The sequence below is a fragment of the Lycium ferocissimum genome, chromosome 2, assembly GCF_029784015.1.
Source record: "Lycium ferocissimum isolate CSIRO_LF1 chromosome 2, AGI_CSIRO_Lferr_CH_V1, whole genome shotgun sequence".
NCBI classification, from domain to species: Eukaryota; Viridiplantae; Streptophyta; class Magnoliopsida; order Solanales; family Solanaceae; genus Lycium; species Lycium ferocissimum.
In genome coordinates, this window is record NC_081343.1 from 67,066,670 (window position 1) to 67,083,199 (window position 16,530).

The 16,530-nt window shown below is 35.7% G+C and overlaps 3 protein-coding genes and 1 long non-coding RNA gene across 4 annotated transcripts in view; 1 reads left to right on the forward strand and 3 right to left on the reverse strand.

The window, feature by feature from the left end:
* Positions 1–2,704, reverse strand: part of LOC132047882 (WD repeat-containing protein 55-like) — a 3,463-nt gene extending 759 nt beyond the window's left edge. The window contains exons 1-7 of the mRNA XM_059438858.1: positions 2,586–2,704; positions 2,125–2,157; positions 1,945–2,009; positions 1,518–1,605; positions 1,325–1,397; positions 957–1,063; positions 7–29 (exon numbers count right to left, since the gene is read on the reverse strand). Of these exons, the coding sequence (XP_059294841.1) occupies positions 7–29; positions 957–1,063; positions 1,325–1,397; positions 1,518–1,605; positions 1,945–2,009; positions 2,125–2,157; positions 2,586–2,689 (493 nt within the window). The 5' untranslated portion in view covers positions 2,690–2,704. The remainder of the gene's footprint in view (positions 1–6; positions 30–956; positions 1,064–1,324; positions 1,398–1,517; positions 1,606–1,944; positions 2,010–2,124; positions 2,158–2,585) is intronic.
* Positions 2,705–4,166: 1,462 nt separating this feature from the next.
* LOC132046970 (uncharacterized) lies at positions 4,167–10,723 on the forward strand. The gene is made up of 7 exons (XM_059437827.1): positions 4,167–4,337; positions 4,422–4,529; positions 6,484–6,924; positions 7,497–7,646; positions 8,293–8,390; positions 9,061–9,271; positions 10,284–10,723. The coding sequence occupies exons 2-7, from the start codon at positions 4,439–4,441 to the stop codon at positions 10,367–10,369; spliced, it is 1,077 nt and encodes a 358-aa protein (XP_059293810.1). The 5' UTR covers positions 4,167–4,337; positions 4,422–4,438; the 3' UTR covers positions 10,370–10,723.
* Positions 10,724–12,956: 2,233 nt separating this feature from the next.
* LOC132046971 (S-adenosylmethionine decarboxylase proenzyme-like) lies at positions 12,957–14,388 on the reverse strand. The gene has a single exon (XM_059437829.1). The coding sequence runs from the start codon at positions 14,224–14,226 to the stop codon at positions 13,135–13,137; it is 1,092 nt and encodes a 363-aa protein (XP_059293812.1). The 5' UTR covers positions 14,227–14,388; the 3' UTR covers positions 12,957–13,134.
* A 1,241-nt stretch (positions 14,389–15,629) lies between these two features.
* Positions 15,630–16,328, reverse strand: LOC132046972 (uncharacterized). The gene is made up of 2 exons (XR_009412796.1): positions 15,776–16,328; positions 15,630–15,669 (listed from the first exon to the last, which is right to left on the reverse strand). It is a non-coding gene; the product is annotated as an uncharacterized LOC132046972 (long non-coding RNA).
* Between the last annotated feature and the right edge of the window lie 202 nt (positions 16,329–16,530).

The following is a 16,530-nucleotide window of genomic DNA, read 5'->3' on the forward strand; positions in this document are numbered from 1 at the left end:
AATTGCAAACAGAAAGTGACCCGTCACCACTACAGAGAAAAGGAAGATTTGCAATTCAGATAATCACACTGAGTTCTTAACTTAAACTCCATGACACTGAGCTGCTTAAGCTGAGCCAGACTTAGCAGCATATGAACCCAAAAGTAACAAAATAAAGAGAAAGTATATCATTTTCATGACGTAAAAGAAAAACATTCTTAAGTTTTTAGTGGTTTAGAATACAAACCCCAGAGTTTGGAAAAATGCAGCACGCTGCTCAAATAAATAATGGAGCACTTGAACTCTAACTCTAGCATTACTCATAAACCACCAACAACAACATACCCAGTTGAATCCCCGTCTGGGGAGGCTAAAGTGTACGCAGACCTTACCCCCACCTTGGAAGGTAGGGAGGCTGTTTCTGAAAGACCCTCGGCTCAAAAGAAAACAAGGGAATTACTCATAAACCACCAATTCAAATAAATCTCAATAAACTATGACTGTGTTTCAAATGCATCCAGTAAACGGTACATCAGGAACCTCTTTCATCTTTTGGGAATAATAGTAAACAAGATGTCCAGGATGATTGAGCAACAAAAACCAGTCCAAGAAACTGTCTAAAGATCAGATTAATGTACACAAAAAATAGAGTTGGCAAAAGAACGGCAAGACTACAAATGTTACATTCCTCCTCGCACATAAAGTGTTAGATCTACTCCCAGTGTATTACATTCCAGTTATTACAGATGTGACTAACTCTGCAAATCTACATACTCAAATTCAAAGGTAAAACCAGAAAAAGAGTCACATACAGACATTTCCTAGTAAGGATTATGAGAAGTGAACAAGATGGTGGGGAAGGGATGAAAGCTTTGAGTGCCTCGTTCTCACCCTTAACAGGAGATCTCACTTAAATAAACATTTTATAATCACCGAGCACGTGCATTCTTTTGAGAGACAGAAAGTGAAGTATGTACCTTGTTGCCAATAGTTTCATGGAATCAGCTGCAAAGTTAATATCTGAAATGTATTCTTCATGTGCATTAAAAGTATTGGAGCACGAGCGTTGTCTGGTATCCCATACCTGCAAGATAAGTAGTTCGGAAAGGCTAACTAAAACTTAATTGAACTCTATGGGTATGGTGCTTCAAACACCATTCAACACAATTATCTTAAACAAGAACCAAGCATGGTACAATTTGAAGGATAGAATGTTGACTACTTCACTAGTAACTTCAAGAACCAAAATTTGAAGATACAACCAAAAGGATTTACATCTTCAGATCATCCAATTAAGTTAGCCTCCTTTCATCAGGAAAAAAAAAAATCAAGACACCAACTTCACCTTAATGCATCCTTCATCATCTCCAGAAGCAATAGTTGACTCCGTCATATTAACAATTCGATTAACAGCAGCCCTGAATCAAAAGAGACACTTGTGTGAGAACATCTAAAGAGCAATATTTTTAATAAACGCCTAAATCAAAGCTGTTACATGTCATCACTAACACTTTATTTTATAGCACTCAGCCACTCACCCATGGCAATTCTCCAGGCGAACAATTTCTGAGCCGGTTTCAACGTCCGTTGCAAGAATAGAACAATCCGGAGACCCCGTCACAATTGCTGTACCCATATTCAATTTAAGAAGAAGCAAATCAAAGTAGAAATTAACCACTACATTGAAACAAAAAAGAACCAGAAATTAACGGAAACAATAGAACCAAAGAAAAATCTAGCCCAAGAGAACATTTTCCCCCTAATAGAAAACCTTGGTCTTCTGTTTACTAAGTCAATTAGAGTTCTCTAGTTCATTTTAGTGTTGGTTCATGTCCAACTTATAGAGGGTGTCAATTTGCACAAGTCGTTGGAGAGTAAATAATGTAACCAACAAGAGACAGAAACATGTATATTCGAATTACAAGCAACTAAAAGAGAACAGCATGGTATGTTTGGATATATTACCACGGCCCTCGTGGATAAACCGAACAGCTCTACATGATTCACTATGAGCTTTAACTTCCAACAACCTATTATTAATCAAACCAAAAGAAAAACAATTTTGCACAATTCAGAACAAATCATTAACCAAAACCATCCAACGATGAACTGAAAGAAGCAAAAAGAAAGTAAATTTATCAATACTTTTGAGCCAGAGAATCAGCATTGTAACGGTACCTGCATGAGACAGATAAATTTCATTAAAGTTCCATTTTTTTTAAGCAGCCGCACATACCCAAGCCTATCAAACAATAAACTACTCCCTCCATCCCAATTTATGTGTCAATTTTTCACTTCCCAAGAATCAATTTGACTAATCTTTAAAGCTAAATTAGATTAGATCAACTCAATATTCTAAAACTAAAATTTATATATTCAAAAACTACACAAAAAGTAGTATAAGTTGGAATTTTTCTCATGTCAATATGATAAAGAAAATACTTTAAATAGGAAAGTGGCACATAAATTGGGACAGAGGGAGTATAACTCAATGTTAAACTAGTTGGGTCTTATATGAATCATCTATTTCCCAAAGAAGGAGTACAATTTATTGGACTATTTTATTCCAGGTCTTGAAAAGAAAAAGAATGGTGAAGTGAAGTTACAAGAGGAGGTCACCAGTGATGAGAGCAGCAGCAACAAGGTGGTCAGATGGATGAAAATCAATGTCAAATGGAAGCTTTCCAAGGTCTATCTCCACACAAGCCATACTTACTGCTTCACAAGGGTTTTAGCCTTAAACCCTGCTCAAACTAGTTTACAATTACTTTTTGGCTTATCTATCCTTTTGGGAAAATAAAAAAATGCTTAATTACTTTTTTGGCTTATCTATGCTTTTGAGAAAATAAAAAAAAATGCTTATAAGTAAAGTGCTTCTGATCCAAGATAACAGCTTGTTTGGATGGTTGTTACCTATTATATTGTGTCGTCTTTGTTAGTTTAAATATAATATTTATTTTGATTGTTACTTATATTTTAATGTATCGTATCATTAACTTCATCGTTACATAACGATGAAAAATCTAATTTTATGTAATGACTGATTTGGTGTTATCGCGTCGTTACCTTTTCCTTTTCTCATTTTTATTATCTACTAATTCTTTTTATCATTTACCCTGCCTTTTTATGTAACACGGAAACGATACAATCTATCCAAACATTATATCAATCAAAACAATACAATACGATACAAATATTGCACAATACAACACAACATGATACATTATGAAACAATATGTAACAACCATCCAAATAGACTTAAGTCAAAAGCCTTGATTTTATCATTCTAACTCATTATTTTATAACTTACAAGCATTTTAGATTTGATCAATATCTTTATTATTCTATCCCTAATATTATTTTGTGTTACTGACATACCCTTGCTGAAATGGAAACCCAACTCTCCCTTTTCACTTGTCTTAAAATCCAACAACTCTGCTGACTACCATCAATAAACAATCAAGAAATTGAAACTCTTCTACATCAAAAGCAATCAAACTTGGATGAGAAAGCTTTCTCTATTATAAATCAGTCTTCTTATATGATACTTTTATCTAACCCTTTTTTCTTGTTAGAATATTCATAATTTTAAGACTCTGTTTGCTTCTCTCTATTTCAGTTGTTTTTACACAATGATTCTTCGCACTATTTGACTCTGTTTTTTTTTATGACAAACCTTTTTCAAATTATCAATTATTATATTATAACTTACTATGATATCATAACCTATTTATAAAAAATTATCTTGTATTAAAATAAATTGAGACAAATTCTTTTGTATTTGAATGTATCTGCAATTTAAATCCTGTAAACATTATTAATGTAAATAATTCTAAGGGCACTTAATCTTTTTATAAAAGGATTTATTAGCATTCTTTATCAAACACTTAAACTGCTTATTATTAGTTTCAACACTTTTATTCAAACACACAACTTTTTTATTAAATTAGCTTCTCTACCGAAAACAACCTCTCTACCCGTCAAAAGGTAGAGGTAAGATATGCGTACATTGTACCCTTCCCATACTCGATTATACTGAGTATGTTGTTGTTGTTGTTTTAGCACATAAAAAAAAAAAAAAAAAATTCAGCCCTTCATGCTTATAAGCTAATTTAAATCAGCTAAGCCAAACGGGTTCTAAATGTTGGAAGAGGAGGGGGTTAAAGTCTTGTAATTAAAACTTTATGAGGCACTTTTTGTATTTTCTCTCTTTATTTCCGTATACCCCGTGTGTCTCTTCATTCTCCAGTTTCTCACAAGTCTCAAACTTTATACTTCAGAGACCTCTCCGTGCCTTGGCGGCTGTAAAAGATTGTCCAACAGTTCGCTTTTGGTTAATATTGGTGCACAAGTTATTGGTACAATTGAATTTCTTTTCTATGGTAAAGGTCCTGTTTTTTATAAAGAATATTTTTCCTAATATTTTTGGTATCCATTAACAGACTTTTGGGAGAGAAAGATGGGAGCTAACGACTTGCAGAAGAAGCTAAAGAAAAAGAAGAATAAAGATGGAGACTCCCAAACAATGAACTCTAACTTTGTTCAAAATGGTATTATTCTCTGTACAGGTTTTCATTGCAATAAATCCCCCTTTTTTTTCATCCAACTAATAAACCCCAAGTGGCAAAAAGGCCACATTTTTAGTTTGAATCTCATTGGTATCTTGTTGGGCAACTACCTATATGTATAGAAAAGGGAACAATTGAAACATATTCAACCTAGTCTGGTGAAAAAAAGTTCTTGTTTAACAGTTGAGAGGTATTAGATTTTTAGCTGTTTTCTCCGAGTTATAGATAGATACCTTTGAATATTTTCAACTACTGCTGCCTGAGTTCCTAAATGGTTGAAAAGTTTGGTACTTAATGGATCTGCATCTTGTTGTTTATGTTGAAAGAATAATTTAATTGCTTTTGATTGTTCATGGCAAAGTCCATCAGTAGACAGGTCTTATATTTCAAACAGAGTAATAAATTCATCATCTTTAATGCTCATCAATCTGCATCCCCTGGGAACCTGTGAATCGTCGTTAACTGCAATAATAATTAATAAGTTAAGCTATTATTGATGCAAGGAGCTAGAAACAGTAGACTGAGGGAATCATTATGGCAATGCACTGACCATAACAATGAATTATTCTTTGCTCGCATCAGATATTTCTTTGGGAGTTATCCATTGCTGTGAAGCTTATCTACTTAATTCAGTTCTTCATATTGGGTCGGTGATTCAGACATTCAGCTGCAATATGGATTCAGACATTCAGCTGCAATATGGACCTATCTCCTTTACAGGAGGCTTCTCTTTTCGTTTTATGAATATTATACGTAGATGAAAGTCAGGGTGGATGAAATGGAGGCTCGCTTCAGGAGTCTTTGTGTGGTAAAGAAGGTGCCACCAAAGCTTAAAGGCGAGTTCTACAAAGTGGTAGTGAGGCTGACTTTGTTGTACGGGTTGGAGTGCTGGACAGTCAAGAACTCGCACGTCCAAAAGATGAAAGTCGCGGAAATGAGAATGTTGCGATGGATGTGTGGGCACACCAGGCGAGATAGGATTAGCAATGAAGATATCCGAGACAAGGTGGGAGTGGCATCGGTGGAGGACAAGATGCGGGAAGCGCGGCTGAGATGGTTTGGGCATGTGAAGATGAGAGATACGGATGCCCCCGGTGCGGTGGGTGTGAGAGGTTGGCCTATGGACGGTTTGAAGAGAGAGGTAGAGGTAGGCCGAAGAAGTATTGGGAAGAGGTGCTTAGACAGACACGCGCATTTCGACTTCTTAGAGGACATGACCTTAGATAGGAGGCTAGGGAGGACTCAGATTAGGGTAGAAGGCTAGTAGGTAGTCTCACGTATCCCGTCGTACTAGTAGTTGTAGTTTCGATCTTCATTTTCTTGTCCTTTGATTCTTGCAAATATTAGTCATTTCTTGTACCACTACCACAATTATCGTATTTATCTGTGCTAGATACTGCTTCTTTTTCTCATCGCTTTATCATGGCTTTTGTCGCTTTCGTTAGTTTCATTTCCGTTTTGCTTTGTACAGTTTGTGCTTATCTAACCTTTTCTCGTCATATTTTCTCTTGAGCCGAGGGTCTTTCGGAAACAACCTCTCTATCTTCTGAGATGGGGGCAAGGTCTGCATACACTTTACCCTCCCGCACCCAACACAGTGGGATTTCACTGGGTATGTTGTTGTTGTTGTTGTTGTTGTATACGTAGATGAAAGTCTCAATGTATTTTTGTTGGCACTCCACACACATGAATATTAATCAAGATAATGTCTTTTATGCAAAATTATCAGCACCCTTAATACCCAAAAAGGACCGTTTTTTAGACCGAGGGTTTCAACTTTGTCTATAATATCATCAGTCAATGAGGCAAGATGTGACAGTAAGGATCCTGAAAAAGGGGTAAATTAGAAAGAGAGATGTCCTTACCAGGATTATTTAGTACTTTTTTTCTCTATGTTTCCGAATATAGATGCTGATTGACGCCTTTTTCTTTGTAGAGGAAAATTTTCCCCAGGTAACAAAAGAAAAGAAAAGGAAGAAGAAATTGGAAATGCAAAATAGTAAAAGCAAGGATGACATATATGGATGCCATATCTCATATCATAAAGGTAATAAATTGGTAAAGTTAATTAATATTGTGAGCATCAATTGTTGGTCTGTATGGTTGATTTATTTGAGGTTTTTAGCAGATGAATCAAATAATGCAAATGGGGAAAAGAAAAAGAGCAAATCGTCAAAGCAGAAGAGGAAAAATAATGCACTTGCTGAAAGTGGTGGAGTTAATCAACCTAATGAAATAGAGGATGGAATTGGTCAAGAAAATACCATATCGAGTGAACATGGCAGTCAGGAGACAAGGAAATCCAGAAAAAAGAAGAGAAAAAGTGATAAGAGAGCTGGCAAAGCCGAAGCTGACAGTGTCTCGAAACGACAAAGAGGTTGGAGAAAAACATTCTTGAGTTGCATGTTTCTCTCTCTTATTTCTCAATCATGTATTTCAAATTTAAAATATCTGAGGTATTGAAAAATGTTAAGCAATTGATGTGAGTCAATAAACTTTCTCGCAAGCAGGTATACTGGCATGCCTTAATGTCTCTAATTATGCAGCATTGAAACTGCTGAAAAGTTTCACTCTTGAACATAATGAAATGAATTCTGATTGCAGTACCTAAAATATATATTTCCAGGAAACTGTAAGAAATTTCATACTTCTCCTAGGAAACTATGAATTATTTTAGGAAATCGCGGTAGAAACCGTGTAGTACTTCAAACCATATAGTTTAATACTCTAAATGTTGAAAGGTAGTGAGATGAAACTTTTATCAATTGAAATGAATTACATTGCTTCAGTTAAATGCATATGGAGTCATAAATAACAGTTATACCCAATAGCATCATACATTTTGATTTAGTGACAGTCGTTTGATGTGTATGATCATGAAAAAAAAAAAACTTATGTTATAGATCTATATCTGATTTTTTCTCCTGCCATACTGTCTATTTCCTCTAGGCAATTTAGAAGAGGCCGACGACGTTGTAGAGAAGGATCGTCCAGTTTCAAGGGCTAAGGATAATTTGCCAGTGGAGACAGAACAAGCTAAAGAAGAAGATATTTATGAACTATCTTCAGGAGACGAGGATTACTCCAAAGGAATGAGAAGTATGATTTGGAAAACTACATTATTATTTCAAAAAAATAATATAAACGAAATACTTGTTGCTTCTGGTGTTATATTCGTTGTGATTTTGGTATGAGATTTGCCTCATCAAGTATAGGAAACCCGTTTGGCCATGACAGTTTTTCACCTTTTTCTGAAAATTCTTTCACCTTTTTCTGAAAATTCTCTCACTTTATTTGGAAATCAACATTTGGCCATAAAAATTTCAAATACAACTTGGAATTTGGAATTTGGAAAACACCTAAAACTTGTTTTCACTTTCAGTACATTAACCAAACACAACTCCATCTTCAACTCCAACTTCAAAATTCCAAATAAAGTGAAAAATATTTGGTTTTCATGGCCAAACGCCTACCAAAAGTTCTTGTTGTTGAATATTTATTTTTTTATTTTGAGACATGATTAATACATAACTGGTTTTACTTTAATGTTTGGCCAGCTAATTTCTTAGACATCATGAATTGAAATGTATTTCTTTAAAAAAAAATTGGGGATAATATTAGTGTCCAGGCCAGCTTGCACACACTAAAGAAATGAATTTTTAGATAGACTGCAGTGGGTAATGCTGTATAATAGAACAACAGTATACATTGATAAATAGAAAATCTCCTCTTTTTCTTGGTGCAGAATGGGTTGCTGATTATCATCAGAATAGGCCAGGGTTAGAAGTGTTGCAAGAAAGGATTGATGAGTTTATAACTGACTACGAGGTGAAAAAGGAACAGGTACATCAGATTTTCAGATTATCAATTCATTTATTGCTGTTAATGATCGTTTTTTGGAGTGTGTAGAATGCTTGGGTTTTTATGAGCCTTTTCATATCTGTGGTTGGGAAAGTTCTCATTGTAGTAATAGCTTATTTTTTCAAATTGAAAAAAATGCCGGACTTAGTCTTTAAATAGTTTTCCACTTATATTGTAAATTGTAAAAACGGGGATTTTACCCCCTTTATCTAATGCTGAATCGACGACCTATTCTAAGTAAGAAGAGCTTTTTGGATTTGAAAAAAAAAACAAAAGAAACAACTTTGCTGACAATTACATATTTTTGATTTTGTCAGAAGAGTCTTCCGAATATTTTGGTCTTATATTCGTTTCAATATCTTTTTGGAATATGAGCAAAGAAGAGAAGATAGGCTCATTACATTCATAAAAAAAGATATGAGAATTTACCTTAAGTAATTAAGTAATTGAGCGTGAGAGCCAAATGAATCGAAAGATCTTGTGGCCTTGCTGATGAAGTTGGTTCTGGTGACCACCTCATACTGATATGTCACAAAAGTTTTGTTTATTTGCCAACAACTAATCATGTTCTTACAGTCTAGAGGTTGTATATGTGGTAAGCATGTTCAAGTTATGTTTACCCTTTCATCTTTTTCTATTCTGTTACATACAGGAAAAGAAAGAAAAAGAAGCCCTTGCTGCAGAAGATGGATGGACCGTTGTTGTACATCACAAAGGCAGGAAAAAGACTACGGATTCTGAAACTGGAATTGCAGTTGGTTCTGTTTCTCAGGCTGCAGTTATGGATAATATGGCCAAAAAGAAAAATAAAGACGTGGGATTAGATTTCTACCGGTTTCAGAAAAGAGAAGCAAAGAGAAACGGTCTGTTTATTGTATCTTTGCCTTTGTCAATACTTTCTGCCTCCATATGTATCCAACTGACTTTGTTTACCTCGATTAAATATTTTCTAAAATGTAAATCTAAAATCTCAAAAGTTTAAATTTATCTGAAAATCAAATAATGAACAGGTATTTACATTTTCTGATGAAGGGGTCTCTAAGCTTGAAATGAAGTGTCATGGTTAAGTTAGTCAATATTAGGATGCTTGAAAAGGCAGCTGTGTTTTGGAAACTTGTTATAAAATTGGTTTAGCAATTTTTTCTGTCATTCATGGTAGATAGCCGAAATGAGCCTAATATAATCCATGAAACAGCAGTAATTTTGACCTCTTGAAAAGCACCTCAAAAAGCAGCATCAGTTTGCTTTAGTTTAAAGAGTTCACCCTTTTTTATGGAGAAAGAATTTATTGTAAAGAGGAAAAGAGTTACCTTCACACGCTCTTGTTCTTGAAATCTTCTCTTTTCAAGATCAAGTTGTCCAAGCACTCGCTTTGTCTTACCTGTGTATATGCAGTGTGTGATCACGGCTGTGAACTTTTCCTGTCATGGAACTTCTAGTCCTTTTCCCTTTATCGCGGAACTGTGGCTCATCTTTCATTTGCATAAAAGTTGGACTGAATAAGTTGCCTATGTTTGCTGGTTTTAAAACCAATGGTTTCTCTTCTGTTATTCTATTTGTTGTTTATGTCATTAAACCCATCAAGGGCTCAGTAGGGATTCCCTTTTCATGATTTTATGAACATTAAGTAATATATAGAATGTGAGTTCAATGTAAACCTGATCTGATTACGTTATGTCGGCCTAGTAATGTTAAAATTTCCTTGATCCATCCGGTCATCTAAAGGACATGCCATGATCTGGTGACTGCTATATTAGTCTAATCGACTTCTCATTTGTTTGAGTTCCAATAAATTCCCTTATTGAATCTCAGTATGGTTATTTTCTGTTTCTTTTGTTTGTAACTTATCATTGTTGGCATTTGTATTATGCACAGAGATCATGGTGCTGCAGAGCAAATTTGAGCAGGATAAGAAGCGGATACAACAGTTGAGGGCTGCAAGAAAGTTTCGACCTTACTGAACAAAGAAAATTTCCGGAATAGAGTTGTAAGCTACACAAATTTTGGGGAGAACCGGTTTCGAAATTGTTTTAAGTTTTGAATTCTGCTTCTTTAAAGAGAACCAGCTTTAACTAACAGCAGAAGGTGATTGATAAGGTTATGTGATACACGTGAGATGAGTATAGATGAGCTACTTTTCTTGTATGCAGTTCCCGTTCCCGTTTCTGTTGTAAGTGAGCTAGATGCAAAAATTTTGTTACTGAAACTTGTGCTTTATGCTGTTAATGGTAGGAATTTCACTTAAATCTCAGCCTAGAGTTGGCTGATTTTCCCCGGGGTCGGGGAAATAAAAAACTATTGTATTTTTTCTACTATGGCATTCTCTCCTATTTATCTTAAAGGCCATACTTTTTAGTGAGTTTGATCAATAAAAGCCTGCGAGTTTTGCTAAGATTTGTCAACTGTTAGAAGGTTCCAAGTGCCGCATTTTGATGGCAGAAGTTTTGAGTACTATCTGACAAACGTTGTGAGAATTTTGCTCAATTCTGTTTTCAGGCACTTACTCCGTTGATATCTGGAAAATTTGCTAATGATGGACTAACTTTTTCTTGGTAAACAACGTAAAAAATTACCAAACCAACAAATACACCTAAGGGAACACCTAATCTCACAACCACCTTCTAGGAAGGGTGATGTGAGGAAAAATTAGGCCTCCAGTATAAAACTAATTACAGGGTAGCCTTTGTATCAATCTATTGCAACTATGAGCTTTCCTCCTATGCTTAAGCAGGTCTAGTCTCTCTACAAGTTCCTTCTTGATCAGTGTCAAAGCTGTCTCAGTATGTACAATATAATGTTTATAAGATTTTCCAGTTCCTAGCCCTCCAAGTATGGTAGACAATTGCCTCCCATGTAGCTGCTACAATCTCCTTAATAACCTACTTCCAGTGCTTTCTCGTAATACTCTCCAAGACCATCTTCATATCACCAGCCTGAAGTTGAATGCCCACCCAACTAGAGAGGTCATCTCTCAACTGTTTGGTCCAGGCACATTCTCTAAACAAGTGCAGGTGAGTTTCTGTAGTTTGCGCAACACATAAGCAGCATTCAACAGTGTCCACATGGACGTCCAAATGTCTAAGTCTCTCCTTTGTTAGCTGTACAGCTAAGGAAAGGATGAATCTGTGTTTTGGTTGAGCTATTGAAGTCCAGATTAAATCAGCTATCCTCTACCTAGTTTAAGTGCCCTTAAGTACATTGTAACTTCTAGTGATAGAGTACCCACTCCCGGCAGTCAGTGTGTACCTGCCATGAGAATACCAACTGATCATATCATTTTTCAGAGAGTTGAGCTTTTTCTAATACCAGCTGCAATCATTTGGTGGCATATGCAACAAGATGTTACAATCAGTCTTTTATATATAGCCCATGGACCCATGTACCCCACAGTGAGTCCTGCTTTGCTGATAGCTGCCAGAGAAGTTTACCAACAGATGCTATGTTCCAAGTGCTACATCCTTTAATGTTTAATCCACCAACATTCTTAGGGTTACACACCTTATCCCATGAGACGTGTTTAATTTTCCTCCTCTCCTCTTTGTCTCCCCATAAGTATTCCCTGCATAGTCTACCAACCTCTTTCAACAAACTTTGAGGAAGGATAAAGATAGCTCCCCAGAAGTTATGAATGGAGAATAGTTCTGCGGTAATGACTTGTAGCCTCCCAGCATAGGATAGCTGTTTAGCATAGCCATTTTTTATCCTATGTGTGATCTTGTCTATCAGCTGGTGACACTACTTACTCCACTTCTTTGAGGAGAGTGGTAAGCCCAGGTACCTCATGGGAAAAGCCCCTATTGAGAAACCTGTATGAAAGCACCTTATGCTTTTTGATTTGCTCATCACCAGCCTATGATGGAGACATAGGCTCATGTGAGCATCAACTATTCTTTATTTCCAAACATAATCACGAATTGTATTAAACCAAATAAAATGACTCCATTTTATTTTTTCTATTTATGAATGGAACCTATTCACTGAGTTGGATATTATTTCTCTACTATAATTTTCAATAGTATGATGATATGGACATGTTTGTCTATGATATTTTATGTAAGACAGTTCAGTTTTTAGATTTGAAGTACAGTGTAGTGAAACCGAGCACATCTTTTTCTTTTTGAAGTACATATATCTTTTGACGAATTAAAGAAAAGGACATCAAGAAGTATTCTAGACATGGCAAATTAGTCTTGTAATACAATGAGCAAAACTGATAATGGCAAACGCAACTACCTTTTCAAAACAGACAACTATTATACTTGGCGTGCCTCACAATTGAGCTAGATTTAACACTACAAGCTTTCAAATGCTATTGCTAGTAGATAGAAGAAGCTACTAGTAAAGTTTTAGTTCAGAAGACAAACCTGTATCTGGGAAGGACACCCTTCTAATGAAGCTTGTTCAAGGTGGAAGGGAACCAACATTGCATCTGAATGTTCGAGGAGTATAACACATCAAAAGAACATAGAACATAATATTTTATAGTCTCAGAAAGGTTTTATTACACACATCAAATATTAATACCAAACATTATAAAGCTACGAGCTACATCGACTCAGCAGAGTTTTTATTTCATGACACAAAATACCACAGGACTGAATTCAAATACCAAAAACTGATACTACTACTAGACTTGATGAACCAACAAAGAAACATTATTTGCATGCCTGGATCTATACCAGACTATAGTATTGCATACTAAAAAGGAGAATAAACAGATTTCTCATTAATATATCTTCTCCATTTCCTCATCCTCGTTCTCACTCCAACAGCAGTTGTTAAGGATTGACCTGGGGGATCCGCAGCTACCACCGCTACTGAATGTGAGGTACGTAAGTGATCCTCCCTCACCAAGCACTTCAGTAGTCTTTTCTCCATTCGCATATCCGATAATGTCCAGGCCAGAGTCAGTATAAAGTTCCTTCCCAGGAGCGTCACAGTGCAATGACACAGAAAACTCAGCAGGTCCGAAGCAGGACAACACCCTCTCAATCATTGCAGTCAATTTGAAGTCTCTGAAATCATAACCCACTGCTTCAAAACTTGCATAGCTGAATCCATCCTCGGGTGTCACGTGAATAGTAGAAATTGCTGACCCCTCAATAGCATTCATTGAGTAACCGCAAGGATCAAAGTCAAAGTCGCATATGTTTGATTCTGGGAGAATCCTCCGAATGCCCGAAACTTCAGTCATCTCAGCGGCAGTGCTTGATTGAGTCTTGTAAAACACGGATGCCTTCTTCTTGTCCAATTTAGTCATGCACATCTCGAGTGTGTAAACTGGTTTCACATTATTGGCATCGGCAGATTCAGCTGAAGCAGAATACACATGCCAGTTCTGTTGTTTATCAGCATCACCCATCATATAAGCATTGCTGCCTGCACCAAGCTTACCAAAATATCCGTCAAGCACGGCCACTTCTTCGGAGAAGTGGCGATGTGGGTATGGCTGAGCCCCGGGAAAGATGAAACTACCACGAGTGTACCTCACAGACTTCACTTTCAGGTTAAGTTCATCAGCTAACTTAAGAATGGGCGGGATAGAGAGCAGCAGTTTAGTGGTGCCACAAGTTTTGATTATGATCTTGTAAGAGTAGACAAAGAGGCTAGACTCCGAAAGGACATAAGAGTCGACTTCATCATTAGCCAATGAAGACACTATGGTGCATGCAGCAGGTGTCAGAATTTCATCCAGCTGGTCTTTGGAGAGAGACCTTAGACCAAATCCAGGGCCATAAGAGTTTCCTAACTCGAAAAAGCAAAGCTCAAGTCGCTTTTCGTAACCTTCAAATCCAATGGCAGAAACCGGCAATTCCATCTTGCTTGAAAGAGAGTGCTCGGGAAGGACTACTACTTTTTGGAGAGTATAACGAGGATGAGGGATGAAGGAAAAAAGTTGAGAAGAACAGAACTTTAAAATTTAAACTACTATTTACTAGAACCACCTCTGGTGGTTTATTCTAGATCACGGGAAATCTCAGGATGGTTTGCGAGTGCACTGCATATGAAAAAAACATAGTAGAGCAAACAGTCAGTATGTATACACGAAGACCACAAACAACTTAGATACATAAGGTAAAGGATAAATAAACTCACGTTGGAGTAAGCAGCTGATTTGAATTTCTCGATTCCGCCGTCAGGTCGAACGTCTTCAATAGTGTAACCGAGGGGAGCTTCGTAGAATAAGGAACTACTGCTAGACTTCTTCTTCCCACCTTTGGATTCCATTAGCACATCGATTCCTAATACCTGCTTAGAGCATCAAAAGAAACAAGATGGTCAGAAAAGTTAAGAAGTTTGGCCTTTGATAGTTTTATGGATAGTTAAACACAACGAGCAAATAGATCAGCAACAACGATTGAAAACATATAACCCCTTAAACAACGAAACTGATTAAGGTGGCTAGTAACAAATGTTATTAAATCTTTAATCAAAGCCACCAATTGTTGTTACTGTTTGTAAGATGGATTTTTCTATACAGAACCACAAAAGCTGCCTTATATCAAATAGTCCTTGAAGCTTGTTATTTTTTTTATTTTTATTTTTAAAAGAAAAATATAATTATATATGTATAATAGCATCTAGAGGTTTAAGGGGTTTTATTCCCTCAATTTCAGACATAAGAAATTAAACTCATTTTTCAGAGTTTGATATGTTCTCTTCAGACAAACGAAAACTAATTTTCCCAAAATTGAACATGTATAATAGCATCTAAAGGTTTATTCAGTTTTATTCTGTCGATTTCACCCATAAGAAAAAGAACTCATGTTTCAGAGATTTGATATGTGCTCTTCAAAAGACAAAATCAAACACTAATTTTCCATAGACAAATCTTAACAGTCATAACTATTTTCTTTACGAATAAATAAATGAAAAAAAAGGGGCCTTCGTAACATCAAAAGAAAAAATAAATTGTTAAAGAGGCCTTTAATATGGTTCAACCTTTGATATGGTTCAAGAATCCATTTAAAACTTATGAAAGTTGACAAAACAAGTTTCTAACAAGGAATCAATTCTATACACGATGACAAGGAATTTATCGTACAAAAAGGGGATATTCTACCAAAATTAGAGGTAAAAAGGTAAAATTAGAACTTTAATCACAACAACGGCAAGAATTATCAAGAAAACGATACAGGAAGATGAATATAAACGATACAGGAAGATAAATATAAAAGTAACGGAATTTATACGTACAAAAATTGGTGTTATGAGTTGATGCAGAGAGACCTCCTTCAATGAAACCTTCTTTAATCAAACCCTATAAAACACAAATTAAAAATCAAACTATGTCAGCAGTTGCACAAAATTCAAGAACCATAAAGAAACAAACAAAAAAACAATGAAGGAAAATAAAAAAGACTTACTGGTTAAATCAATGATGAAAATAATAAAAAAGATCTGTAAGGGGATAAGAACAAAGCTTTGAATTTATGAATCAAAGAATATTAGCAAAGTGGGAAGAGAGAATTATTAGGTCTAGGATTTGTTTTTTGTGAAGAGAGCGAAGCACATAATATTATGGAGACGTGTGGATCCTATTTATATAGGGTTAGAGGTGTTGGTCTAAGGAAGCGCGTATAATGAGGTTTTGACACGTGTGTAGTGTGAAATTTGTGACCTCTCATTTTTTTGAGAAAATATTGAGACCATGTGGACCACGTATATTTCTTGTGGTAATATAAGCGTCGTGACAACGCAGGAGTTGGTACATACATAAAACACAGCTGTATGTTTCCTTGTTTCGATTGGACTCTACCACTCCCTCCAAACAATTTCATTTTTTTTATTTTTTTGGTTGTTGGGGGATGTGGTCAAGTAAAACATGATTCGCGTTAAACCATATATTGAAAAGAAAGAAAGAAAATTAGACTTTGGTTCCTGAAATATCCTCTACTTATGATTTTTGCAATATTTGGTTAAGACAATTGCAATATGGACTTTCGATCTATGTATATTTGAAAATGTTCTTAGTAAATACTAACACAAGAATTAAAATTAGAATTTTTCGAGGAATCAAAAATGAAATTTACTTAAAGGAATGGGAATAAAACAATAGTAGTGGGAATAAAATGCGAATATGAATAGGTTTAGTCAAATTCGGATATAAAGTGTCTTTAGG

Coding starts and splice junctions, on each gene's coding strand:
- LOC132046970 (XM_059437827.1), top strand. CDS start 4,439: ATGGGAGCTAACGACTTGCAGAAGAAGCTAAAGAAAAAGAAGAATAAA. Junction 6,925..7,496: donor TGTCTCGAAACGACAAAGAG/GTTGGAGAAAAA, acceptor TATTTCCTCTAG/GCAATTTAGAAGAGGCCGAC. Junction 8,391..9,060: donor ACGAGGTGAAAAAGGAACAG/GTACATCAGATT, acceptor TGTTACATACAG/GAAAAGAAAGAAAAAGAAGC.
- LOC132046971 (XM_059437829.1), bottom strand. CDS start 14,226: ATGGAATTGCCGGTTTCTGCCATTGGATTTGAAGGTTACGAAAAGCGA.